Source organism: Amborella trichopoda, chromosome 12 (assembly GCF_054954075.1).
Source record: "Amborella trichopoda isolate Santa Cruz 75 chromosome 12, AtrichopodaSantaCruz75HAP2 v2.0, whole genome shotgun sequence".
Taxonomy (NCBI): domain Eukaryota; kingdom Viridiplantae; phylum Streptophyta; class Magnoliopsida; order Amborellales; family Amborellaceae; genus Amborella; species Amborella trichopoda.
In genome coordinates this window covers 39,809,677-39,837,079 of record NC_142347.1, presented here as the reverse complement: position 1 = coordinate 39,837,079, position 27,403 = coordinate 39,809,677, and the positions used below count along the sequence as shown (strand labels likewise).

Below are 27,403 nucleotides of genomic sequence, written 5' to 3'. Positions count from 1 at the left end.
TGTTGATGTTAAAAAAAAAAAGAAGAGAAGAATATCTTGTATTTTTTAATTCTTTTTTTATTTAATGAAAATGTTGTGTTAATGTTAAAAAAAAAAAAGAAAAAAGAAAAAGTTATGAAGTATGAAAAGAGAGAAGAGGTCGATAAGAATATGTCCTATACATGAAATCGAGAGGCAATGAGCAATGTTTATGGACTAGGCACGGGCATCAGACTTGGCCTTGGCCTGAGCTAAGTCGGATTCCGTCGAGTAATGTATAAAGCCTAAAAAGCCTTGAAAAATAAAAAATTCAAAAAATACTAAAAAATAAAATAAAAACTTTAAAAGTGAAATAAAAATAATCCAAATAAGCTGATTTTTTTTAAAAAAAATCATGGATTTAAAAATATTAGATTATAGTTGGAAACACTTTAGAAAAATATAAAAATAGATCATTTGACAATAAAAACTCATAGAAAAATATAAAAATAGATCATTTGACAGTAAAAACTCATAAGTTATTTTAAAACGCGTCCAAATATAATTTTTATATCGTATATTGATCAGACATATTTATATTATATTACTTTAAAATATTTTTTTATTTTTACATATCGAATTTTACCCGAATACCTGGCTCAGTGGAGGGTGAGTCCAAGTAACTCGGCTAGTCCTGTTGAGTCTACCAAGTAGCTAAATATAAGTAGAAAAAACGTTGTCCAAACAACTCAGCCGAGTCTGAGTAGACTGAAGACCAAGTGATAGAGCAGGAGAATACCTGAACGGCTTGGGACCCACTTGAGCTGATGGCAGCATGAAACACAACATATTGCATATCAGTGAGAGCGCACACAGTATCCAACAACAGCTTGGGCCTGTCCCTGCTCTGTACACTCACCACAGAGTACCCCTTCTCTCCGCACCTCTCTACCGACACGCTTGCCCTGTTCCTCCCCACCTCTCTCTCTCCTCCACCTTCAAAATCTCTTTCCGCCACCATCATCTGATGCAACCTCCGCTCCACCCTACTCAACCCCCCTTGCCTATCACCACATGTGCACGTCCCCCCTGTTAAGAATCATAAGCAATGAAAGTGCAATTACCATCGTGTAACTGCGAGTCTTATGACACTTTAATCTTCGCAGCTAAATTGGATGAATGAAAAGAAAACGCATAATGGAAAATAAAGGAAATATTGGAGATCGAAGAATAAGAGACTTCTAATGATTATTTTTAGAACCACCACCACCATAATATCAATAGTTTTCAAAGTGACGGATAATTCCCATATATCTACCTAGCACGCTTGCCAACTGTTCACGCACACAGGCCAGGCGCTCTGGATCATCCTCGATGGGGGCCCCCGTGTCACCATCGGCCACATGGACAATGCAAGCCATTCGGCCGTTGTGGGTCCAGAATTGCATAGAGCTGACATTGCAGCTGAGGTCTGCAAGGACAGCGGAGATCTCAGAAAGAAGGCCCAGGCGGCCGGGGCCCGTCAGCTCGAGGGCAGTGCCATGGTCAGTAGGCGCAGATTCGGCACTCACAATCCTGCCAAGACAGGTCTTCACCTCCCCAGCTCCACCGGAGCCCCTCCTTGCACATAGGACCTGCGTGAGAGAGAGAGACTTCATAGAAAAAAAAGGAGGATAACCGTGCCTACTCCCCACGAGAATTATACCACAAAACAATTGGAGGCAATGACTAGTGTATACACTATAGTAGTTTTTTCAAAATCATATACCGAAATTAAAACTTGTAACTGTGTTTCATTTGGCAAATTTCATAAATGTCGTTAGGCCCTAGACAATAAAGTAAGCACACCTTGAAATAGCGTCCAAAGATGTTATTTCAGTATTGAAAATCTTTGTGATGGTATCGAAATTTATTTTCATCTCTGTTCATAAAATTTAACGTTTAAAAAATAGTGTAGATCAAATAGATTTTTGAATACCGGATAATCTTGAAAATTGATAGTCTAGAAAATACATTATAAGATCTACTATTTTTAATATTTGGAATCCATTTTTTCTCATATTCATACATCTTAAGGTATGAGATGATCGATTTGAGATTTTTTGGGCATCGAAACAATCTATTCTGGTAAATTTTTCAAGTGTGCTTTAATTTAATTGTTTAGGGCCTCACCCTTATAGAAAGAATTTTCCTTTCATAAGTTCAAATGTCCACAATGATTCTTAAGCTCTCAAAAGTGATTAAGAACACAATTTCAAATTTATTTCTATGTTAACGTTCCAATTTATGTTCATCATAATATTGAATTTTCGCTTAGCTTAATTTGGCGAGGAGTAGCAAATTCATATCCACTCCGTAGGTGAAGCATTTCAAGGCAGTGCTCCAAAAGTGGAAACATCTAGGAAGTTTTATGAAGACTGAAAATGACTTCAATTTGATAAAAAAAAAAAAAAAAAAGAAAAGAATAGTAGAACCGAATTATCACACAAAATTAATGAAGGAATGGTTTGCTTTTCAAGTTTCATTTAAAAGGGGTACCTCGTGTGCTTGACTTTATGAAGGCGTCTTTCAAAGAAATGGTTAGTTTTCTATTGTTAACCCTAAACCACTAAGTGCATTTAGGTAATTTCCGGTACCATTTTCCTTATTCTCAACAACCAAGGGCATCCATGCAATTTAGCTCGAGCCGTTTTAAGTGTGCTAAAGTATCAAAATGCATGTCCCTCATTGTTGAAGATTCACAATCCTGACTAAAGGTAATTTGAGAATTTTTAAACAATTGTTTGTCGAAGTAACTTTTATCACCATCGTTATCATCATAATTTTTTTTCAGTTATTTGAGATCGGCTACATGAATTTTAGTTCGCTATTCTGTTCTATTAGAGGCCATATCCTCAGTGAGATCATAAGTCTCTATATTTTTTATGAACTGAGTTCTTCTGAGCCATTTAACGAGTTTGTAAGATAATACAAACCAATTAATGGTATTTCTCGTTATGAAGAACCCTTCAATGGTACTTTCCCTATTGAAGACTCTAAAATTTGTCCTCTATCGCACAAGAGTCAAAATCTCTCTTTCTCCCTCTCGACCCACACACAAGCTTCATTTTAGCATTCACCGTCACAATTTCTGAGCTTTGAACTCTACCATTTACTCGTAGAAAAGACACTAATGCGGTTCTACAAGGTCATTGTACATAATCTTATATGACGTACCTGCTCAATATAATGGATAAGCCTCTCGTCAGTTATTTTGTTCCCAAGCTGGTCCGTTACGTGGAACACTGCAACAAGTGTTAAATAATTTCAAGTCCATCAAAACATGTGAAAAAAAGATCCACATATTTTCCCCTTAAATCACAATTAACAAACATTTATCAATGACTTCATATGTGGGGTCAAAATGGATACATAAGTTCATGCTAACTTGCCGTCCATGAACCATCCTCCATCCGAGGAAATGTAGGACTTTGATATCAGCAAGTCTAGATCTGTTAGAACTTGAACCATCTCCAAAAGGATCCCATGTTTGTTCGCACTATCAACCTAAGAGAAACGAAAACATATGTTCCAATGTAAATAGCTTTGTTAAAAAAACAAAAAATGTCCCGACGTAAATAGCAACAATAGAACCATAAATTCTTCATAAATGTTTAAAAAATTGGAATAGGAACTAGGGGCAATGGTGGGATTCCTAACTTTCCGGTGCTAATCAGAAGGGGTCACACTCTACAAAATTAAAAAATGTTAAAAAATTGAGCATATTGGGCAATTACAGGGGGTTTTTCCTATGGAATTGCCCACTTCCTGATCCCTTACTTTGGACGATTTATTTTCGGATCAACGATTTTTCGAACACTGTTATATTTTTATGCCGGATCAGCAACCTTTCGAACATGGTTTCATATTGAAAAGCCCCTAGGCACACAGTCGTATAGTAACGGGTTGCTAAAGAGGGCAATTCTTATGTTCACTAAGAACGGTTCACGCCTTCATGGCATCTTTCAAAAATAGTTGGTTTTGAATAAGGGTGGCAATGGCCTGGAGCCTTGGCCCTAGCCAAGCCAATGAAGAACATTAAAAAAAAAAATAATGCTAAAAAAAAAGGCCGGCCGGGCCTCGATTGGACCTCGGGCCACAGTTTGTTGCCCAGGCCCAATTTTTTGGGCCCGGGCAACCCGGCCCACTAACAGCCTTAATTTTGGGTGCTTGGGCTTACACATGATGACAAGTCCACGCACGTGTCTTTGACGTGTGGTTGGGTTACGTGAGATGATGGATGACATGAAAGAACATTATTGATAAATCTCATGTAGATGTCTTTTGATTGTTTCGTGCTCGGTAGGAGAAATTATAGCGTACGATTCTTAAAATTTAAGAGAAATGTGATGTGCACAATGAAAAGCATTATATATCATGTCCCTCTTGAGCATCCACCGTCCAAAACTAACGATTAAGAATCCAAAACAAAGAGACTGGACTAACCATTATGCCCCAATGTACCATGACTGCATCCTAGGAGATAGGATATGTAATGTTCCCTAGTGAGATCTAGGACACCCAACCTAATTCCACCTTGGCCCAAGAAGGTAACAGTAGAAGTGAAACTCTGTGTCACAAAAGTTATTTATTTATTTATTTATTTTGGACATTTTTGACCTACCAAATATTCCCTGTCACTCAATTTCACATCTAATAGCTTACCGATGTTTATTTTGTCATTTTACTCAAAATAATTTTTTTGTCTTGTGAAATCTGTAATAAGCGGTCTGAGAGCTTGCTCATCTACTTCACTACCAAAATGTCAAATAATGATCCTATACACCATCCTTCATAAATAAATTATAACATCATAGGTAGATATTTTTTATTATTTTTTAAAAAACATACAACTGGGAGAATGTTTATATAAAATTATATAAGATGTCAATCTTAATAAAAGTAAGCAATACCCCAAACCATCCAAGTTCACATATCACAACTAAAATTAAAATTACTATAATGGCTAGTGGTGTACTTTCCCATTCTACTCAAAATTTCTCTAGCTTTTTCCGCGTGAAAACTGAAATGATAGGACGCTATCCTCCAAAAATTATTTGTAGACCTCTTTATTTTCATGAAGAATGGTATACAACAAGGACATCTACTTTTGGTTTATTTAAAGTCACAATTAACTACAAGAACTACAAGATGTTAAATTGGCTATTTGGAGGTGCACTATTCAGTACTCTCAAAGTCTAAACAAAAAAAAGAGGGTCCGTACCCTTGGTAGGAATTGAGCCTAGGACATAGCGTTGCAAACCGTGAAACGCTGATCAATTAAGCTCAGACGTCGCTGATCAATTAAGCTCAGACTCTTTTCCTAAGTCCAAATAAAGTTATCTTCACCAAACAGATTTATCTTGAATTTTGCAACACACCTCCAACTGATTTCGTAGTTGATGTCCTTTTGATACCAGCGATAAATGGTTTTCCACTATGCGGTCTCCTTATATAAAATCCCAAGCTAACACAAATGCGATCAAATTTATCAGGACAGGAAGGCAACAAAATCCAATTTGATATTTTCCTCTTCAAATTGGATTCAGCTACTTTTTAGGTTTTCCTCCCCCTGATTTTCATTCAAAAATGGCTTTTATGCCCTTTTCTAATTCAAATTTTCACACTAATTTTCTCAGGCCCTCCTTTATATATGCAAAAAAGAATCTAGGATCAAAATTATTAGGGCGAGATCTTATGACAAAAATTTCACTATTTCGAAGCTCAAACCCCAATCTTCCTTTGTACGGATTCTCTTTCTATTATCCACCAAAAGCTCTAAAATTTGCTTCAAACTTATTATTTTAGATCATGATTTGATGAATTGAAGACCAAGTTCAAAGAGATGTACATTTGAAATTTTGGATGTTTTATTAACCCGAAATAAAAAATCTTTGTTGCTCACTCATAGTTTCCTGTTAGTTTAAATCTGTATAAAAAGTGTTGCCACAACATTGGTTACAAAAGCCCTAACAAAGTTTTTCAAATCAAAACAAAAAATATGGAAGATTAAATTTTGGTTTTTTTTGGACTATTTTTTCGGCCACTTTCATTCCTACTTCTTTTTTTTAAAAATTTTGATTTACCTTTTTACTTGTTTTTTATTTTTATTTTTTTCATTTACCTTTTAGAAATAAGTGTTCTGATTTTGAATCGTTAAATTTTATGCTATTTCTGTATTTTTTGATAGTTTGCTCTTTTTCCTCATCTTTTTTTTTTTTTTTTAATATAAATATTGGCTTGCTCATTGTGTCAACTAAGTGTACTAGACCAGCAGGCACCCGGTTAAGGTTCCTAAGCTGAATTTTATGAAAATTACTTCAGAAAAATTGGAAAAAAAGTTTCTCACAGGCGGTGCCCACAGTTACCATGCTCATGTTCGTAGTATTTTACCTCTGAGAGCTCTATAGAATGTGATGACTTTGTACCAGGGGAAAAGTTTCCAGAAGTGTGTTAACTTATACACATGACATAAAGTGCACCTCAAAAAACCCATCAAAAAAGTTCGCTATTATGCTGGAAAAACCTCAAATTGATCACCACGAGGTCTAGTTATATGGATAAAAAAAAAAAGAATGATTCAAAGTTATAAAATAATGCATCTTGTAGCACAATATCCGTAACATCTATTTCTAAAATTTTTGATGTTTTATAGATATGCTCAACTTACAAGCTTTAATTTTTAAAAACTAAGTTGACAATATATTTCATGCCATAGTGTATATCTTTCGACATAGTTTTAAGGCACAAAATATATTTCATGCCATCACATGGATTTTCAACACTGAAACTATATCTTTGTCGTTTTAAGGCACAACTTACTTTGTTTGATATTAAACTTTATACAAACCACACCCTCGTACCAGATGTTAATATAAATTGATTTCCTACCCCTTTCCATGTATCTGAAGCATTGTTCGCAAAATGGCCGGTCCAAACCGGAACCGGCCTGTTAGATCGGTACCGACAAGATACCGATTTCGGTTAAGGCCTATTTCGTGGTACTACTCAATAGATGCTCATCTTCAAAAAAAAATTGGTACAAAAATCAGTTGGTTCGATATTGAACTGGCACTATTATCTAAAAACCGGCCGGTTTTCAGCTTACCGGACCGGTTCGTCGTTATAACAACATTTTAGGGTAAATAACAGTAACTTATAAATAACGGTGTTATTTTGAAATTCAAACCGTTATTTGTAGAAGGGTAAATAACAGTAACTTATAAATAACGGTGTTATTTTAAAATTCAAACCGTTATTTTGCGGCAATATTGCGGTTTTTTTTCATGTTTAAATGGTTTAAATCACTATATAATGAATCTAAAACAATAAATTTGGATTTAAACATTGAAAAAAACGAGTTCCTTGGATTGAAATGGCAGATTTTTTAGGTTTTTAAAAACTTCTGCTATTCTTTTAATAATCTCCTCAATACCTAATGATTCTTCAAGAAAGTTGAGGGGTTTGATTGCTATTTAAAGTATTGACTATATTCAACTGTAATTTGATCATAAAACAAAAAAATAATTATTTTAGCCTGAATGGTTGCTACTCCAAGAACCTGTGTTCTACCCAAAAACGCGGATTTTTGTCCATTTATTGGTTGTTTTTTATCAAATAAAGTTGTGTATTTCAATAATTGAAGCTTTATAGCTCAAATAAAATTACTATGTTTATTTATTATTGAGTAAATTTTTTTATATCAATTTTTTCGTTGCATCATATAACAAAAATTTCATAGATCTCGAATTTCTGCATTTTCTTCAATTAAATAAAAAATAGAGAATATTTTTTGATGATATTGGATACGTTTGAAAGATGATCGAAGCCTTTACAATGCATGTATGTATATTTTTTCAATTATACAAACATTGAGGGTCATTTCTTGCTCCAAATGTTGTTTCATTTTTTGGGTTTTGAAAAGTCGATTTTTCTAAAAAAGATATTTTGTTGAAGAAAATTATGTTTTTTGATAAAGTGAGACGTGTTTTTCTATTTTTCTTAATAAATTATTTGTAATAGAATTATGATTTTTAATAAAATTACATTTTTTTGATGAATATGGGAAGTGTTTTTCTATTTTGCTTAATAAAATTATTCCTTTAATAAAATTATTTTTTAATGAAACTGATTCTTCTTTTTGATAAGTGCATGATATCGTCGCTCGATTTTTTAGTTATCTTTTTTTTTAAGTTGATATATTTATATTTGTAATGATGGAAATAGGATATTTTGTTTTTTAAAGTGCATGTAAAATTATGGTCGCTTTATGTTCAATGAAACACTACACCATCTTGTATGTGCTTTGTTCTTCTCCTTTTTCTTTATTTATTTTTTTTGTTCATTCTCTATCAAGTTTTTGGAATGTTATAGAAATAGCCTTTAAAAGATCAACCATTTTTTAAAAAATCGGCTGACTAACTCAGGATCCGTCATTAGCCGATCCTGAGGCCCGATTCCAATGAGAGAGAGAGAGTTATACAAAGATCTTAATTTCAAATCATCTCTTATTTGAGAAATTGATTTTTCTAAAAAAAAAAAAATTCATTTTACTTAGTAAAATTATATATATTTTTTATTAATATGGGAACTGTTTTCTATATTATATGACAAAAATATCTTCATAAAAAATATCCTAAGCTATTTTCAGGCACAGGACCATAGTATTCGAATATTACTTTATAAAAAGTTGTTTCAATTTTTTTTTGTAAAATAAATATATGTAATAAGATATTATACATGTAGTCTAAGTATTTTTAGTTTTTTTAAACAAAAATTTGACAGTTTTTGACCAATTTTTTTAAAAAAAATCTACTAGACCTGTTAGTCCTGTTAACGGCCCCGGTTAATCTAATTCTGGTTCAAACCGCTCTCAGCCCATGTCCAATTAACCGTTCCGGTTTGATTTTGCAAACACTGATATGAAGTTCCGAATTAATGTAATTCGTCATTCACATGGACTAAGATACAACTTCAATAACTTGGGCTATTTCGGGACTCTTTTTTCTTTGTGAAAAGCATTGAGGGCATTTTCGTCTTTAAAGAAAGGAATGTGATTTCTATATCGCCCTACATATATTACATGATTAAAAAAAAATCAAGACAACTAACCTTCACAAGGGTGCAGCCTTCGCATGTGTCGTTGTCAATGCAAACTCTGCAGCAACAAAAAAAGAAATCAATAAAAACCGAGTACATGACAAGGACTCCTCGAGAGAGACACCACGTGAATTTGGAATGAACGCTCCCAATCAAAAGTATAAATAATCTCCATCAAAACAAACAAACTGGACCGTCCATTATGCAAAAAAATCCGTTAGCAGGTACTGCTCATCTCGATCCAAGGTTAGGCGGTTTCGATATTCCATGAAAACCAACCCTGTCTTGACCGATATCTGATGCATTAAGCCCCGCCATATTTTTTTTTTTGTTTTTTTGCTGAAAGTGCGATATGCATTAAGATAATGAAGAGTTACAAGAAAGAAAACAAAAAAAAACAAAAAGGCACGTTTGGTTTCGTGTGAAAATATTTTTTAAAAAATGTTTTCACTTGAAAAGTTTTTAGTGTGGTTCAGTGAGAGAATGTTTTCCCTCTAATTAGCCACCAATTGGTGCGAAATTATTTCCACCTGAACCAAAAATGCCAAAAAGGAGAAAATAAAAGAGGAAAAAAGAAAAATGGATTAAGCCCTGCCATTCATCACAAAAGCAACAAACCGGCCATGAGATGGACAGGAACCATGGGTTCTCACCTTGGTGGGTGAATTCTCTCTATGAGTGATTCGAACTCGGGGTCAAAATAGGGATAAGTTCTCTCCATTCTGTAAATTTGGAACATCCAAAAACCATCAACAAATGAGCACAAGAGAAATTGTTAATAAGAGAGCCACAACTCAAATGAATATATAGTGCAGTGATGATGCGTGAGACTCTGGTAATGGACTGGGAGCCAAGCCATCGAAGCAAGCAATAGAGACCTTGACGAGAGAGAGAAAACAACACCATTCATGAAAAAAAGAAAAATCAAACCATTCAAGAGAGTGAGAGTTATCAAGGACCCAGCGCCAGAGAAATGGGATAAGATTGTTGATAGATGGAGTGTTTAGCCATATTTAGAATCAGGATCCAAAGAGAAAAGCAAACAGAAAGAAAGTGATTTAGCCAACAGGGTCAAGCCGTGGCGGCGGGAGATTACGCGGAATCCTATGAAGCGACTTGTTTATCAAGAATTGACAGCAAAGCTGGGCATATCCACTTAATTCGAAAGCGCGATTACCTCCTCGTCACGAGGTGTTATCGGCTGATTGCGGATTGGAGGAAGAAAAATAATCAAATATATCCCAATCTTTTACCGTAATACCAGCCTAACCGTCTCAACCCAATGTAGATCAAACGTATCTATCAACATTGAAAATCTTGATAATTGAAGTATGGCATTATTTTCAAAGACTTGAATAGAGTTTTCTCATGTCCATGAAGTTGAGATAATCGATTTTAAAGCGCGATTACCTCCATCTCATCACGAAGTTATTCTTGGTTGATTGCGGATTATTTTAAAGGGCCCTTTGATGGTTTAGGGCTTCACCCTTATATAAACTTTTTTTATATTTCTACCCTGAGAACGGGTTATTCCATACACCCACATACAATCCGCCTCTCCCAAATTCACCGGGATTACACCTTACACCAACATACAATCCGCCTCTTCCAAATTTCCACTGGTGATGAGCTTTTCAACAAAGAAACCAGATATGATATAGTCGATTATACCTCAAGGGGCTGAAGTCGTGGTGGTAGCATCTCCACACCCTAATTACCATGTTGTGGTTTTCATTCTTACGACTAACATCACCTTACTAACATTTTAAAAAAAATAACTCCTAATCTATTTGAAAAAAAAATTTGACACAGAATTACCCAAATCCACACCTCTTTCTCTAAATAACTTGATGTCCTACTCCTTTTGGGTAATTCAATGTAATTCAGTGGGGAGGACGAGCCCACCAAAGTACACCTACAGAGATTTCTCAAAACATATTTGATGTATCTTAAAACAAATTTCAACAGAGATTGCAAAGAGTCAAACGGGAAGTTGCGAAAGTTTCCGGCACCAACATTTGACAGAGATATCTTGGTATTTCCCCTTTGTAGGGTTCAATGGAATTCGGTGGCTGTATAAACAAACCTGAATAAATTCAGAAGGAAAATCCCCTTTTATTATTAAAAGAACCTGAAGAAATTCATAAGGATAACCCCTTTTTATTATTAAAAGTTAAAAAACCATGTGCTGTATATCAAAAAAAAAAAAAAAATGGATGTAAAAAAAATAAAATCTTACATTACCAAAATGATACACCTTAATATATTATTTAAACCGTTCATTGTCTAACATTTTCACATATTTATAGATCATTTTCGGAGTTTTAAATTTTAAAATTCGATGTTAAGTAGATGGTCTTTATTGAAATTTTCATTTTCACATATTTATAGATCATTTTCGGAGTTTAAAATTTTATAATTTGATGTTAAGTAGATAGTCTTTATTGGAATTTTCAATACCGAATGTACATAATTACCCAAAAAATACCAACTGTACATTCGATGAGTTTTGGAGGTGCACCTTATATAGATTGTTTAAAATTGACGCCTCATAGAAACCACATCCATTAAAAACTAATCCTATATATTTTACAGTTTACAATCAAGTCCACCATCTCACACTTAAAAAAATAATTAAATAAAATAAAAATAACCAAAATACCCTACTTATTTGCATGTTGTGCCATATAAATGGTTAAAATTTAATCTTATTTAGATATGTAGAAAAGAATAAAATCAAATAAAATATTCTATCTAAGTAACATGATACATGCCTAGTCCACTTGAGCAACTTGGCCTCACCTTGGTTTTTTGAGTTAGGTGTACAACACACAGATATAAAAATCAAATAAAAATATCCAAAACGGTTAAAAAATGATGGATTGTTTTACAATCTTATTGTATATGATTTGAATGTATTTGATAAAGAATGGTGGATGTTTTTGTATAAAGATGTTGCAATCACTTTTGTCTCTTGGATTTCAAAATGAGTGGTTGTAAGAGTGTGAATGAAAAGACCTAAAGTTCAAATTTTTTTTATCGAATTTTGTGATTAGTCCCAAACCATCCAATTTGAGATCTAATGAATAAAAATAGTTGTGACTTCTTTATAATAAAAATTAATGGTTTTATGGTATACAATTTTTATTTTTATATTTTCTAGTTTTTTAGATTTTTAAGGTATCGTAAATTGTAAATTTTTAAAAAAAATCAAAATTTCCGTACGTTTTTAATGTTTTAATTTATTTTTATTGGATGTTTTATCATTTTTTCAATTTTTTTTCATTTTTATTTTTGTACAGGGCCAAAAGGCCCCATGATAAGACTCGGCAGACGGCTGCTTACGTTAGCAAATTCGATTTGATGTACATTAAGATTCACTAAAAACGTTGATCGCAAACATAAAATATATGAAAATCATTAAAAAACGCAAAAATAAAAGCAATTTTTTTTTAATCTTTCTCCGAAAAATTACGCATATGGTGTGACTCGGCGATTCCGAAAGGTGATATTTTCCTCCTTTAAGGTATCAAACAATCCAGATACTCTGTCGTGGTATCAGCAACCAGTTCGTTAATATAATATTAAAATCAGATTCGAATGATTATATTTATTATTAGCAAGCATGCGGATTACGCAATATCTATTGATCTAATTAAATTAACGAAAAAGTTTATATAGAGCTGAAGCCTTAAACAATCACAATCAGCCTACCTCAAAAATTTTGATAGACGAGATTGTTTGATGGTCAAGAGTCCTCAAATTGATCATCTCGACATCAAGATGTACGGATATGAGAAAAAAATTGATTTCAAATTTTGGAAATAATGTATTTTGTAATATATTTTTTTACCGTCAATTTTCAATATTTTCAAGTTTTCATAGATATGTTGATGTATACCATTTTTGAAGCTATAAACATTATAAATAGATATAAAAATATATTTTAAGGCTATCACAAAATTTTTTAGTATTGAAACTAAATTTATTGACATTATTTAAAGGTACGCTCTAATTTGATTGTTTAGAGCCTAGGCACTATACAAACTGCACCCCTTAAATAATTGCATTTACGCCTGCCAGAAATCCGTTCTTTCCGTCACCAACCCGAAAAAGAAATGAAAATCCTTTCTATAAGTTTCTCATGAGAAAATAGAGCAAAATTTGGGTAAAATTATAGGGAATGTGAACCATACACTACCGGGGCATATTTTGTACACCACAGGTGGTCCACGATCTGTTACTGGACGGTGGGGATTAACTGTACTTTCCAATAGCGGACACGCATATGCCCCCAATGATTCACCACCGCCCATTAACGAGAAAAAAGCAGATGCCCCAATTCATACAACACACATACACCACATGTTTACTATTGTCAAGAGAGAGAGCGAGAGGAAGGACTTCAATTTGAGAGAGAGAAAGAGAGAGGCATGCCATCAAATTAAGAGAGAGAGAGAGAGCGAGAAGAGGAGGGAGAGTACCCGATGCACCAGAATTCATATGCTCGCCATTTGCGCAGTGAGAGAGAGGAAAGCTTGACGTATTGCTGACAAAACCCGCTCGTATGAAAAGGCAGCGTATTGAAAATCAGTCTTTGTCAGACAGAGGAAAACTAAACTAAAACCCCCTCCTTTTGACTTTCCAGCTCAGCCTCTGGTAAAAAAACCACATGAAATCAAAGGCCAAAAGGCACTGTGATTCGATTTAAATTTTCCTTGAATCACAGTTCTTAATCTATCAGAAAGAAAGAAAATGAACTTTAAATTACTCTTAAGTGCCAGTACTAATGAAGGAGAGAAAAGAAGAAATTGATTGATGGAGAAAGAAAGAGAAACTTCTAAATGGGATTTACTCGATATATGCATGAGAGTCCAACCTTAAACCATTTCGGATCAAGAAACACGGGCTATGCTGTAAAATAACGGACAAAGGCATTACCAAGAAACAAGAAATAAGAAAATGAAGCACAGATCAAACAGAGAAAATGTGAATATTGTCTCTCTAAAGGAAGAAGAGACAAACAGAAAAACGAAATATGTAAAAATGAGTGAGTGAAAAGACCGATCAGAACAGGGCGATCTCCAGCACTTTTACAGAACAAATGAGAAGCGATAAGAGAGAACAGAGAAGGCTCTGTTCTGTAATTCCTATCAATTATTTTTCTAAACGCTTTTTGTCTTCCATTCTCGGTTTCCGATGCCGTCTTCACGAAAAATGAACATTATTTCTTCTTTTTTTCCTGATGGGAGGAAAACGATCATTCATTGCCTTATGAACTCTGATAAAGAAAAACTTTCGTATATTTACAGGTTATAAAAGCTCTCTCTCTCTCTCTCTCTCTCTCTGTAAAGCGTTTTGTTTTGGTGAAAAATTACAGTTGGACCTACTTTCAATTATTTGCCGAAACGCTCTGGTTGTGTCGTACGGTTTCGTGTACTCTGAACCCGTGACGAATAACCAGTAATAAGAATCCATTTAACTCGACTTGATCAGAGAAGAATTGGAACCTCACCATTTTTCAACATTCCTCTTCCATTTCCCATGAATTTTATCTCGGGACGAGAATTGACAACAAAATGCTTAAGGTTATGGAATCAAACAAGTAAATTTGAACAGAAACTAAAATCATGAAAGACAGCTTGAGTTTACACCACTAGTCCAGTGAAATCAAGAAGAACAATGAGAAAGAATTCAATGAAACGATTGACGCATTAGCCAGAAAGGAATGTTCAAACCTTGAACAAAAATTAAGAAAGGGGAGACCAAAATCATGTCTAATTCCTCCATTTAACCCTTGCAATCGAGGAAAAACTAACAAAAACACAGAAACATAGAATAGAAAGCCTAATTCTCCGCCATTAAACCTATCAAACAAACAAGATTCAAAGATCGTCAAAAAAGAAATGAGGCTCAAAACGAAACATTTAACTCACCTTTGAGCTCTGATTCTTCAATAAACTCATTTACAGGCCAAAATCCTCAACCGCCATTTATTCCAAGGATGGGAGAGAGAGAGAGGTGATTTTGGTAACAGTGGAGACAGAGTAAAAAGGTCGGCGGAAGAAACCCCGGGAATGGAGCTGGTCAATAACGGACAATCATTACTCTGTTAAAATCAATTAAAAGACCGTGGATTAACCACGGTTATCGCTTCCATGGTTAATGAGCTAACCGTGGTTACCGCCTAACCCAGGTCCCGGGCTCCATTAGCTCCTGTTTTCCCATGACACTTGGACAAATCCTACACGTGGCGTGTTCTCGTTGAGGCTGGGCCTTTCTTAGCCTTCTCGTGCCGTTGTTATAACTCCTCTCGTCGAATTCGATGCTTTTTGACGTTAGAGAAATGCCCAGTCTTTTTGGCTATATTTCTGGTACACCTCTGTGATCAGAATGGTATTTGTGATCAGCACATGCCGCATGCATGTGAAATGGATGCATGGATTCATGCCCCTTCCCATACATGTACGGGTATAATTGTGCAAAGAAACCTTAAATAGTGTTGAGAAATGTGATTTCAATACTAGAAATTTTTGTGATAGCTTTAAAATATATTTTTATTTTTAATTATAAAATTTAAAATTTCAAAAGTTGTATGTAGATCGAGCATATATATGAAAACTTGAAAATCTTTAAAATTTGACAATCTAAAAATGCATTACAAAATGCACTATTTTCAAAACTTGAAATCCGTTTTTTCTCATGTCCATGCATCTTGATGTCTAGATGATCAATTTGAGGATATTTGGGCACCAAAAGGAGAAAATATGTTTTGTTTTTAACAAGTAAGTATAGATCAACTGCCCTGATTTTGCAAGAAACCAAACTCCCGAGCCCTACTTTGTCTAGGGTTAGGGAGGTATAGGGTCTAGGGGCAGTAGATTTTGTGGGGTTTGATTATGTAGGACAACCAGGGGGTATTTGGATCGTGTGGGACCCAACTGTGTTGCTTTCCTTTTCAGTGGTTAAAAATGACTTCTTCATTCTAGTTGGTTTTGTGGGTCCACAAGCTAATTTGCAATGGGGTCTTATGAATGTATATGGTCTGTAGAAGTATGCTAAAAAATTGTGTTTCATTTCGGCTATGTCTGAAACTATTTCTCAGTTTCAATTTCTTATTTATATTGGAGGAGATTTCAATTTCACAAGATGGCCGGAAGAGACTTTTAATGAGGGGCAATTACGACTTCTATGCGTCTATTTAATAGATTCATTGAATCTAATGCTCTCATCGATTTACCACTACCAGGGGCAAAATACACTTGGACTAATGGGAGCTCTTTTTTGCTCTCTATGTCTAAAATTGATATATTCTTAGTGACCCCTAAATGGAGTGATTGATTTTCTCTTGCTTCGGTTAGAGCTCTTCCTAGACTTTCTTCGGATCATACTCCGATATTGCTTACATCTAAGGTTTGTCTGGGAGGCTCTAAACTTTTCCGTTTGGAAATTGCTTGGCTTATGGAGAAAGAGGTTCGGGAGATTATCAAAAGCACCTAGGAAAATTCGATTACAGGAGGGTCTCTTGACTTTCAACTGCATAAGAAGTTGTTTAATGTTAATCACAAGCTTGTAGAGTGGAAAAAGGAGAAGCAGTATTCTATTGGGAAAAATATTGATGAGGTGTTGGGTTCCATTAAATCCATTGGCCCTTCGGCGCAACAAAATGGTACTTGGTCTGATGAATTGGTGGAGGAGAGAAGTACAAAGCTTTATGAGTTGCAGGAGCTTAGGAGGGTCGAAGAGGAGTATTGAAAACAAAAGTCAAGAGTTAAGTGACTTAAGGAAGGAGACTTGAACACAAAATTTTTTCATGCTATAGCAAAGCCATGAAGACGTCAAAATGATATATTAGGTTTGTCGATGGAGGGTGTCGATTCTGAGGATAATGAGAGTCTATCCAAAGCGATTATTGATCATTTTCAACGGGTCTTCTCTTCGAAAGTGTCACATACCCCTACTTTAAGTCGGGTGGGCTTTAAAGTTATTCCTCCACATCTCATTGCTTTTTTGGATAGGGATGTTTCGATGGAGGAGTTAAAAAAGGCAGTTTTTGCCTTGCTTGGTGATAAGACACCTGGTCCAAATGGTTTTCCTTTAATCTTTTTTAATAAGTTAATCTCTAATATTGCTATTTTTCTGGAGTGTTGTGTAGTAGCATTAGGATTAAAAATAATTTTTGGGAAAACAAGTATGGTGAGCCTTAATTGCTCATAGGAAAATGTTGCATTACTAGTGCAGGAGTTTGGGTGTAAGGTTGACTATTTCCCTATTATTTATTTGGGAATGTCTTTATCTGATGGGAGACTTCCCATTGCAGTATGGGATAAAATTATACAGCGTATCCAAGTTAAGTTAGATCTATGGAAGTTTAAGTATTTGTCTTTTGGGGGGAGGATTACGCTTATTAAGGCATGTCTGTCTAATTTGCCAATTTACCAAATATCTCTCCTGCAGATTCCTACCTCGGTTGCTAAGAAAATTGAAAGCATGATGAGAAATTTTATTTGGGGTTCTTCAATAGAAAATAAAAAGGTCCACCTTCTTCGTTAGGATAGGGTATGTACACCTAAACAAGAAGGGGGCCTAGGCATAAAGAAGGTTAAATTGGTTAACCATGCTCTTCTATGCAAGTGGTGGTGGAGGAGTTTGACTCTTAAAAACCATCTATGGTATCAAGTGATTGCCTCGAAGTATGGTACTGACAGATTTGGAATGTGGGTAGGTACTTTCAGAGGACGTACAAGATTGTAGGCTTGTTGGAAGGCTATACAATCTTGTGGAAGCTTTATGCAAAGGGACATTAGGTAGTGTGTTGGTAATGGCAGGAAAATTTCCTTTTGACACCACAAATGAGTTGGGGATTACTCTCTAAAGTTACTTTTCCCACTCGTTTTTCAAAAGATAGCAAATCAGGATGCTACTATCTTAGATAATGTGGTGCACAGGGTTGATCACACTGTTTGGAATCTCAATTTCCCTTATAATAGGATTTCAGACTTATTGCTCTCTCAGTACTCTAATCTACTTGTGCTTTTGGAAGAGGTGTACATTCCTCAAGATGTCGATGCTATTGATGAGGTGGTTTGGGAAATTGACAAAAATGGGTTTTATTTGGTCAAATCCATGTATCACTTGTTGTTCAATGATAGAGTCAGATGGTCCATGCCGGTACTTGCCAGCTTGTGGAAGTAGCCTTTACCTCTAAAAGTACAAGGTTTTTTGTGGTTGGAAAAGTGCGAGACAGAATTCTACATGCTATATGGCTCTATCTTTCTATTATTCCATGTGGTAAGGACATCACTGAAGTGGATGTCATGAGAAACTTGAATACTATCTTCCATTTCAATATTTATAAATGTCGGGCTATAGGCAGATGGATGGCTCCGCCAGCTGGGGTGTCCAAACTTAACTTCGATGGTAGTTTGAAGGCAACCTGGGACAAGCAGGATTTGGAGGGGTGCTACGCGACTGGCTTGGCAATGTGATTTTTTTGCATACGGGGCTACTTGGGGTTATGACTGCTAATTATACTGAGCTATAAGCCCTCCTTTTTGGGTTACAAACTATTGTGGAGAGGAAGCTAGGGATTAAATTCATCATTGACGGTGATTATCTTAATGTGATTTTGTGGTGCAAAAAGGAACAACTGTTTCCATAGGACTTTAAGGCTTTATTGCTGCAGATTTTGGATCTCTGCTCCTCTCTTACTATTTCTTTTATTCATGTTTACAATGAGGCTAATGCAGTGGCAGACTCTCTTACCAAAGGAGGTTCCTCCCTTCTTTTTGTTTTTATTTCGGACTCTGTAATTACATTTTAGTTCAATAAAGTTGTGGAATTTCTATATAAAAAAAAAAAAAGCCTTGGCTCTTTATAAATTTTTTCCATTTCATACATATGATCATCATCTTTCAAGTGTTATGTCGCTAACATAAATCATATTCTTTCATTCTTACTGTAGCATAACATACGATTTAGGTAATATGATTTATATGGTCATGACACCTAACATGACCTAGACGTTTTCGCCGTTCATCAATGGAAAAGAGGGTGATGGAGGCAGTGGGCCGTCAAATGAGTGGATTGTGATGATCCACATGGTCGTGCTATTGGGAGGATAATACGCTTTTCCCACTTGATTACATACATAGCAGGAAGGCGGGAATAACCTCGTACCCGCGAATCAAAAAGCTGATATTTTAGTCCAAAAAATTGGAGGCAAAAAAGTCTATGTAAAAATATGGATCTCCAAAAAGTTGGCAAGTTGAAAGTCAGGTGAATATTTTGGATTTGACATAAGAAATAGAGTGAAAAATAAGATATGTAAAAATGGAAGAAGACAAAAAATATGTTGTTTACATTCATTGTAGGAAAATTGTTCGCAGCCCCCATCAAAATAAGTAAAGCCCCACCTTATACTCATAGACAATTATAACTCAAGCATTGAAAAACCTTTTCATCAATTATTAAAATTATAATTCAAGCATTGAAAAACCTTTACATCAATTATTTTAGTTTGAATATTATGGATGCGTAAAAAATAAGATTTTAAGCTCTAAAAATAATTTTTATTGTAACAAATTATCTAGATCGTCTATTTCGACCTAAAAACAAGTATTCATAGATCCGCAATATATGTACCATTTTTTGAGTTTCGAATTTTATTGTCGATGTTAGATATTGATTTTAGAGACATCATCGAGATTTTTCTTACCGAAGTGCTTTCAGGACATGGATTTAAGATGACGCTTTATTTTATATTTGTGAACCTTAGGCCTAATAGAAACCTCACCGGCACATTAAAGTCATTAAATGATAATTCTATGTCCTAGCCTGGTATCATTTAGACTCTTGCTGACAAATTTTTGTCGAAATTTTCCTCGAAACGTAACAATGTTCTATTCATTATCACGAGACAAAATAGATGATGATTTTACTGGGTGCATGTAATGAAACAGCCACAACAGAATACAACTATACATCAATAATTAACAAGAATTTTAACCCAAGGTAAAGGATTGATTTTCAAAAAGCAGAAAGGCCACTAGCATAAGTTTACAGTTAATAAAAATATAAAAACTAAAAAAATGTGGAAATGGTTGTTCCCCCAAATGGTTTTGCTGCATGAAATAAAAAAATTCGAAAAAGGTGAGTACAAAGAGAAGTAACATAAGGAACCCAAGTATTTGAATCTCATCCCTGATTCTCATCTGCCTAAATCTTTAGTTGTGACTCTCTCTTCCTCTTTGGTAATGATGGTCTTGGTTGGGAGAAATAGAAGATTTTTTATTGGTTCACTTTTCCTCTAATTCTACATATTATTTTGAGATATAAATTATATTATATTTTTTTTTGGGAATATTTTGCAGTGCCATTTTTCTTAGAATACAAATTACTTAAGGGCCTGTTGAGTTCTTCGGATTCAGATTTCTAAAAGTCACTTTTCCAGGAATAGGCTGGGTAATCATGTTTGGTTCGCTTAGAATTGACAACACTGTTAGAATTGAGATTTCCATGGAATTCTTGAATGTTCATTTTATGCCTAAATTTTGGAATTTTCAAGTTTATCAAAATAGGTAGAATTGACATTTCATGGAAACAACCTATTGTCATGTAGAAGAACCAAAACATATTAAAATTTTAGAGAGAGAAACTATATCAAAATTTAAAGAGATAAAACATATCAAAATTTTAAAGAGGGAAACTATAATCAAATTTTAGAGAGAAAATGCATATGAATTTTTTTATAGAGAGAAAATACATGAATTTTTTAAAGAGAAATTATCTCAAAATTTTAGAGAGAGAAACTATCTCAAATTTAAAATTTTAGAGAGAGCATTATAAAATTTTAGAGCGAGAAACTATCTCAAATCTTAGGTTTTAGAGATAATGTATCTTAAAATTTTAGAAAGAGAAACTATATTAAAATTTAGAGAGAAACTAAATTATTTTTAGAGGAAAATATCACAAAATTTTTAGAGAGAGAAACTATCTCAAATTTTAAGTTTTAGAGAGAGAGAGAGCATACCAAAATTTTAAAGGTTAGAAACTATATCAAATTTTAGATAGAAAAACTCTCTGAGAATTTTTAAAAAGAGAAACTATCTTAACTTTTAAATTTTAGAGAGAAAATATATTAGAACTTTAGAGAGAGATCAAATTTTAGATAGAGAAAGTACTTGAAATTTTTTAGAGAGATCAACTATTTCAAAAATTTGAGATAGAAAAACTCTATCAAATTTTAAGTTTTAGAGAAAAAAAATATATTAAAATTTTAGAGAAAAAAACAACCTAAAAATTTTAGATGGAGAAACCAACTCGAAATTAAAGTTTTAGATAGAGAACACATCTTAAAATTTTAGAGAGAGTAACCTAAGATTTCTTAGAGGGAGAATTACCTCAAAAAATTTTAAAAACAACTATCTCAAATTTTAAGTTTTAGATAGAGAAAGTACTTTAAATATTTAGAGAGAGAAATTATATCATATTTTAGAGAGAGAAACTACCGGAAATTGTTTTGAGCGGAAAACTATCTCAAATTTTTTATAGATAGAAATTATCTCAAAATTTAAGTTTTAGAAAGAGAAAGTATCTCAATTTCTTAAAGAGAAAAACTATATCTAAATTTAGAGAGAAAATATTTAAAACTTCAAGAGAGAGAAACTATATCTAAATTTAGAGCAAAAGTATTTAAAACTTCAAGAGAGAGAAATTATTTCAAAAATTTTAGTAAGAGAAACTATTTCAAACTTTTAAAATAGTGAAATAATATCAAATTTTAAGTTTTAGAGAGAGAAAGTATATTCAAAATTTTAGAGAAATAAACTACCTGAAAATTTTAGATAGAGAAAGCAATGCAAAATTAAAGTTTTAGAAAGCGATAGCATCTTAAAATCTTATAGAGAATAACTATATCAAATTTTAGAGTGAGAAAGAACTTAAAAGTTCTTATAGAGATAAACTATCTCAAACTTTTTAGAGTGTTTCAAATTCTAAGTTTTAGATAGAGAAAGTACCTTAAAATTTTAGAGAGAGATACTATATCATATTTTAGAGAGAGAAACTACTTGAAATTATTTAGAGAGAGAAACTATCTAAAAATTTTAATAGATAGAAATTATCACAAATTTTAAGTTTCTGATTGAGAAAGTTAGAGAAAATTATATCAAACTTTAGAGAGAGAAAGTATCTAAAATTTTTCAAGAGAGAAACTTCTCAAATTTTTTAGAGAGTGAAACTATTTCAAATTTAAAGTTTTTGAAAGAGAGTGTTTCATAATTTTAGTGAAAAACTATATCAATTTTAGAAAGAGAATATATCTTAGAGAGAGAAAGATAGGATTTACATTTCCAAAAAAAGGATATTTCAGGCAATCCAAACAGGGGATTTGTGTTTTCTTGAATTCTACCATATGCAATCCAAACAAACACCAGATTCCAAAAAATGTTAATTCCAGTAAATCTCAATTCCAGAATTGATTTTTCTCAAAATTGAAAAATCCAAGGACCCAGACAGGCACTATAGGAATAAGTTGGTGGATACTTTTAAGGGAATTTTTTGTCAAATCAAGATTCTTAAAAACTAATCCCACTTTTAATGCGTTTATCTTACAAACAGAACTCAAAAATATCATACCGTTGAAGAGAAGGGAAATTTTAAGAAAGTTATAGAGTAGATGTATATTTAAAGGGTGTGGTTTGTATAAGGCTGCGGCCCTAAAAAATCAAAGTAAGGGTTCCTTCAAATAGTGTCGAAAGATGTCCTTTCAACACCAAAAATTTGTATGATGAATTGACAAATTTATTTTCATCTTTAATTATGAAATTTCTAGTTTCAAAATAGTGCCTACTAGGAAGATTTATGAACACTTGAAAATCTTGAAAATTTACGGTCTAGATAATGCACTATAAGATGCACAATTTTGAAAACTTGATGTAATAATCCTAAAATTTTTTTTTTAAAAAAAAAAAACAAAAAAAAACACTTTTAATAAGTGATAATCCATATGAGCATGCTGGTCCCTAAGGACCATCACTACTTTCAAAAGCTTTTGGTTTAAAGCTTTTGCCGCCTTGCTCTCGCCGTCCACTAAAGGACGTGGCTTTATGCGTTTAAAGCAATGGCTTAAAAAACGGATCGGTGATCCTGATCAGGCACCTCAAAAACCGATCCGGATCGGTGAATAAGCGATCTGGATTGAAAATCGGCTGAATCGATCGGATTAAAGTTTCAAAAAAAACCGAAAAAATTATTAAAATTCATTATAAATGTTATTTTTTAGGAATCCAATAAAAAATGAGGGTACTACATTATTAACTTTCATTTTTTTTATCAATTTGTGAATATTGAGATGTTCTTTCTCTGTATAAATTTATTTTAACTATTAAATTTGCATCACATAAAAGAAAAATCATAGAATTATCATGGATAAAATATATAATTATATATGGACTATTATAAAGAGTAGACTAATCAATGAAAGAATGGCCATTAAAATCTAGTTTTGGCGAAAAACCCTAACCCGCTAAAAAAACCTAAACTATTACAGCCTAACTAACTATAATCCAAAATTATTACAACCTCACTAATTATAATATTATATACTGAAATTATAATTATTATTTTACATTTTATAATTATTTTATTAGACAAATAATAACAAATTAAAAATATTTTATAATATTATCTAATTTAAAATGTATTATTGACAACTGTAACAAAAATAGTACATTACATGATTTATAATGTAAAAATTCATAAATAAAATAAAAGATTTGGTTATCAATGTAAAAATTAATAAAATGCGTACAAATTTTGAAAATAACACTTTAATTTTTCAAAAATTTATTGTTTTAGGTTTCTATAATAAATTTAGTAAAAGAGATTGTTAGTAGAAAGATGAAGATTTCAAATAGAATAAAATTTTTATTTTTATTTTTTATATACCTTTCATATTATTTACAAAAATAATTATACCACTATATACAACAAAAATTAGCGGTTATATAAAAAATTAATTTTTTTATTTTTCATTTTTTTATGTCTTTTATATTATTTATAAAAATATTTATATTTATACCAACCACTATATACACAACAAAACTATTTATATTTATAACAACCACTATATATACAACAAAAATGCAACACATGCCCAAGGGGATTCGAAAACAACAAAAATATTTATACCAACCACTATATACACAACAAAAATGCAACACATGCCCAAGGGGATTCAAATGCAACACATACCCAATGGGGTGCCTAAGGAGATTCGACATAGGGACCTCAAGTAAAAAATTCAAAGCCATAACCATCAAGCCACCTAACTATATGTGATTATAAACTGCTGATTAATAGACTATATTTACATTTAGTTTTTATTTAATGATGTTTGGAAATTATCCTACATCGAAAGATGAGTATTCAAATTTGGTATATAAATACCTATGCAATATAAATTATAAAATGTGTATAAAAATATTAGGGCAACCTCGCATGTTCGTTTGGACACACGTGTGCGCGTGTGAGTGTGCGTGGGGTACGCTCGCACGTACGCTCGGACACACGTGTGCACGTGTGAGTGTACGTGGGGCACGCTCGCACGTGTGTTTGGACACATGTGTGCACGTGTGAGTGTGCGTGGGGCACACTCGCACGTGTGCTCGGACACACGTGTGCGCGTGTGAGTGTATGTGGGGCACGCTCGCACGTGCGCTTGGACACACATGTGCGCGTGTGAGTGTGCGTGGGGCACGCTCGCACATGTGTCATGTGTTACGTGTGTGAACCGGGCTGAACCGGATGGAAACCGGCGGTTTCACTCTAGAACCGGGTTGAACCGGATGGGAATCGACGGTTCCACTCTAGAACCGGTCTGAACCGGATGGGAACCGGTGGTTCCACTCTAGAACCGGCCGGTTCCCGGTGTTTGGTTGGAACCGTCATAGGCACGCTTGTTTTCGAGTCGAACCGGGCGAGTCTGGTTCAACTCGCCATTTTTTAAAACACTGGTTTAAAGTGTAATTTAACGGTTACACCTCATGTGAGGTGTAACTTAATAAAAGAATATAATATAGTATCCTAAGAATTTAAATACGAGAGGCGAGGACTCCCACCCTAGAAAATTTTGAGATCTCTCTCTCTAGCCAAATTTTTATTGGAAGCTCCCTCACAAATATTTTAGGTGAGTAACTTCATTATCTTGAAAAATAATCCGTTCTTTTTAAAAATGAAATGAAATAATTATTTCTGCTTATTATCATGAATTTTAGGCGCGATAAATTTTATGCGCAAGTGACCTCATTATTTTGAAAAATAAACTTTTTAATAAAATTATAATAGTAGAAATTTTAAATGCTGTAAATTCTTAAAAATAAATTTATTTATTTATTTTTCTTGTCTATTGTTAGAAAATTTTAGAAATAAAATTATTAGAAATAAATATGATATTTCTGCTATTAGTAAAATTTTGAGATTTCTTTCTACTGTTTTTGAATATTTAGACATTGTAAATTTCATGTGCAATGACTGCCTTATTATTTTAAAATTGATCTTTTTGCAATTGATTATAGCATTGTTGTGAAATATTTAATTGCGAATTGATATCTCATAAATTGTGATAATTTCGTATTCTAGAAATTCTATAAGAGTTTTTTTATACATATTAAACTGGAAATTATGCTAGAATGTCTTTACAAACTACTATCTTTCTAAATTTGAGCCCCAAGAATTTACAATACTATTATTCCTGAGATGTGACAGTCAAAACATATATACATCTCTTGATAGGGCAAATTTACAGCAGCAAATTCTTACAAAGTAACAAAAAAAAGTTTAAGCACAACTACAATATCTTCCAGAGTTGATCCTGACAAGTAGTCAAAATGAAACCACAATTATCCTGAAAAAATGTTTACTATAATTTGATGAGTTTGGCTACTCAGTAAGTGATCATCATAATCCTAAAAATAATCATGATTGAAATATATCAATATTTTCAAAAGGAGATCTATTAACAGAAATGCATTAATAGTTTCACTTTAAAAAAAATGCATAATTAAGTATAATCCGAATAATTGAAATGCATATAACATTTTAACGGCAGTGCATAAATTTAAAGGATTTCACAAAATACCCTACTGGCATCCCAAGTAGGTCACCTATATACCCCATCAGCGTCCTGATGGGTCCACTTAATCCCTATCGGGGTCCCAGATAGGTCCACTTAATCCATGCAGGTCCACTTGTACCTTACCGACATACCGGATGAGTCCACTTAATCCCGACCGCATCCTAGATATGTCCACTTATACCTCACCGACGAACCTGATGAGTCCACTTGTATACTTAAAGTATTTTTAAATCTCTTTAAACATTCGAAAGCAGCAATATCATGTACTCAACATATCACTGAAATCATTAATATGAATTTCACTGAAACCATTAATAACAGTTACTTTCAATAACATTTCAAAAATAACCAATCAAATATTTTGAGCTCAAATTTAGAAAAGTAGCAGTTCGTAAAGACATTCTAGCATAATTGTCAGTTTAATATGTATAGAAAAACTCTTATAGGATTTCAAGAATACGAAATTATCACAATTTATGAGATGTCAATTCGCAATTAAACATTTCACAACAATGCTATAAATCAATTGCAAAACTATCAATTTTTAAATAATAAGGCAGTCATTGCACATAAAATTTACAATGTCTAAATATTAAAAAACAGTAGAAAGAAATCTCACAATTTTACTAACAGCAGAAATATCACATTTATTTCTAATAATTTTATTTTTAAAATTTTATAACAATAGACGAGAAAAATAAATAAATAAATTTATTTCTAAGAATTTACAGCATTTACAATTTCTAATATTATAATTTTATTAAAAAGATTATTTTTCAAAATAATGAGGTCACTTGCGCATAAAATTTATCGCGCCTAAAATTCATAATAATAAACAGAAATAATTATTTCATTTCATTTTAAAAAAAAACAGATTATTTTTCAAGATAATGAAGTCACTTACCTAAAATATTTGAGAGGGAGCTTCCGATAAAAATTCGGTTAGAGAGAGAGATCTCAAAATTTTTTAGGGCGGGAGTCCTCGCCTCTCGTATTTAAATTCTTAAAATACTATATTATATTTTTTTATTAAGTTACACCTCACACATGAGGTGTAGCCGTTAAATTACACTTTAAACGCTTAAAGCCCACGTCCTTTAGTGGACCTGGCAAGAGCAAGGCAACAAAAGCTTTAAACCAAAAGCTTTTGAAAGTAGTGATGGTCCTTAG

At 33.2% G+C, this 27,403-nt stretch overlaps 1 protein-coding gene across 1 annotated transcript in view; it reads right to left on the bottom strand.

Annotated features, from left to right (window-relative positions):
- LOC18446935 (TRAF-like family protein) overlaps positions 1 to 27,403 on the bottom strand; it is a 58,140-nt gene that overhangs the window by 4,988 nt on the left and 25,749 nt on the right. The window contains exons 12-18 of the mRNA XM_011629722.3: positions 13,581 to 13,693; positions 9,750 to 9,818; positions 9,109 to 9,154; positions 3,390 to 3,504; positions 3,175 to 3,242; positions 1,277 to 1,592; positions 758 to 1,047 (exon numbers count right to left, since the gene is read on the bottom strand). Coding sequence (XP_011628024.2) covers positions 758 to 1,047; positions 1,277 to 1,592; positions 3,175 to 3,242; positions 3,390 to 3,504; positions 9,109 to 9,154; positions 9,750 to 9,818; positions 13,581 to 13,693 — 1,017 coding nt within the window. The remainder of the gene's footprint in view (positions 1 to 757; positions 1,048 to 1,276; positions 1,593 to 3,174; positions 3,243 to 3,389; positions 3,505 to 9,108; positions 9,155 to 9,749; positions 9,819 to 13,580; positions 13,694 to 27,403) is intronic.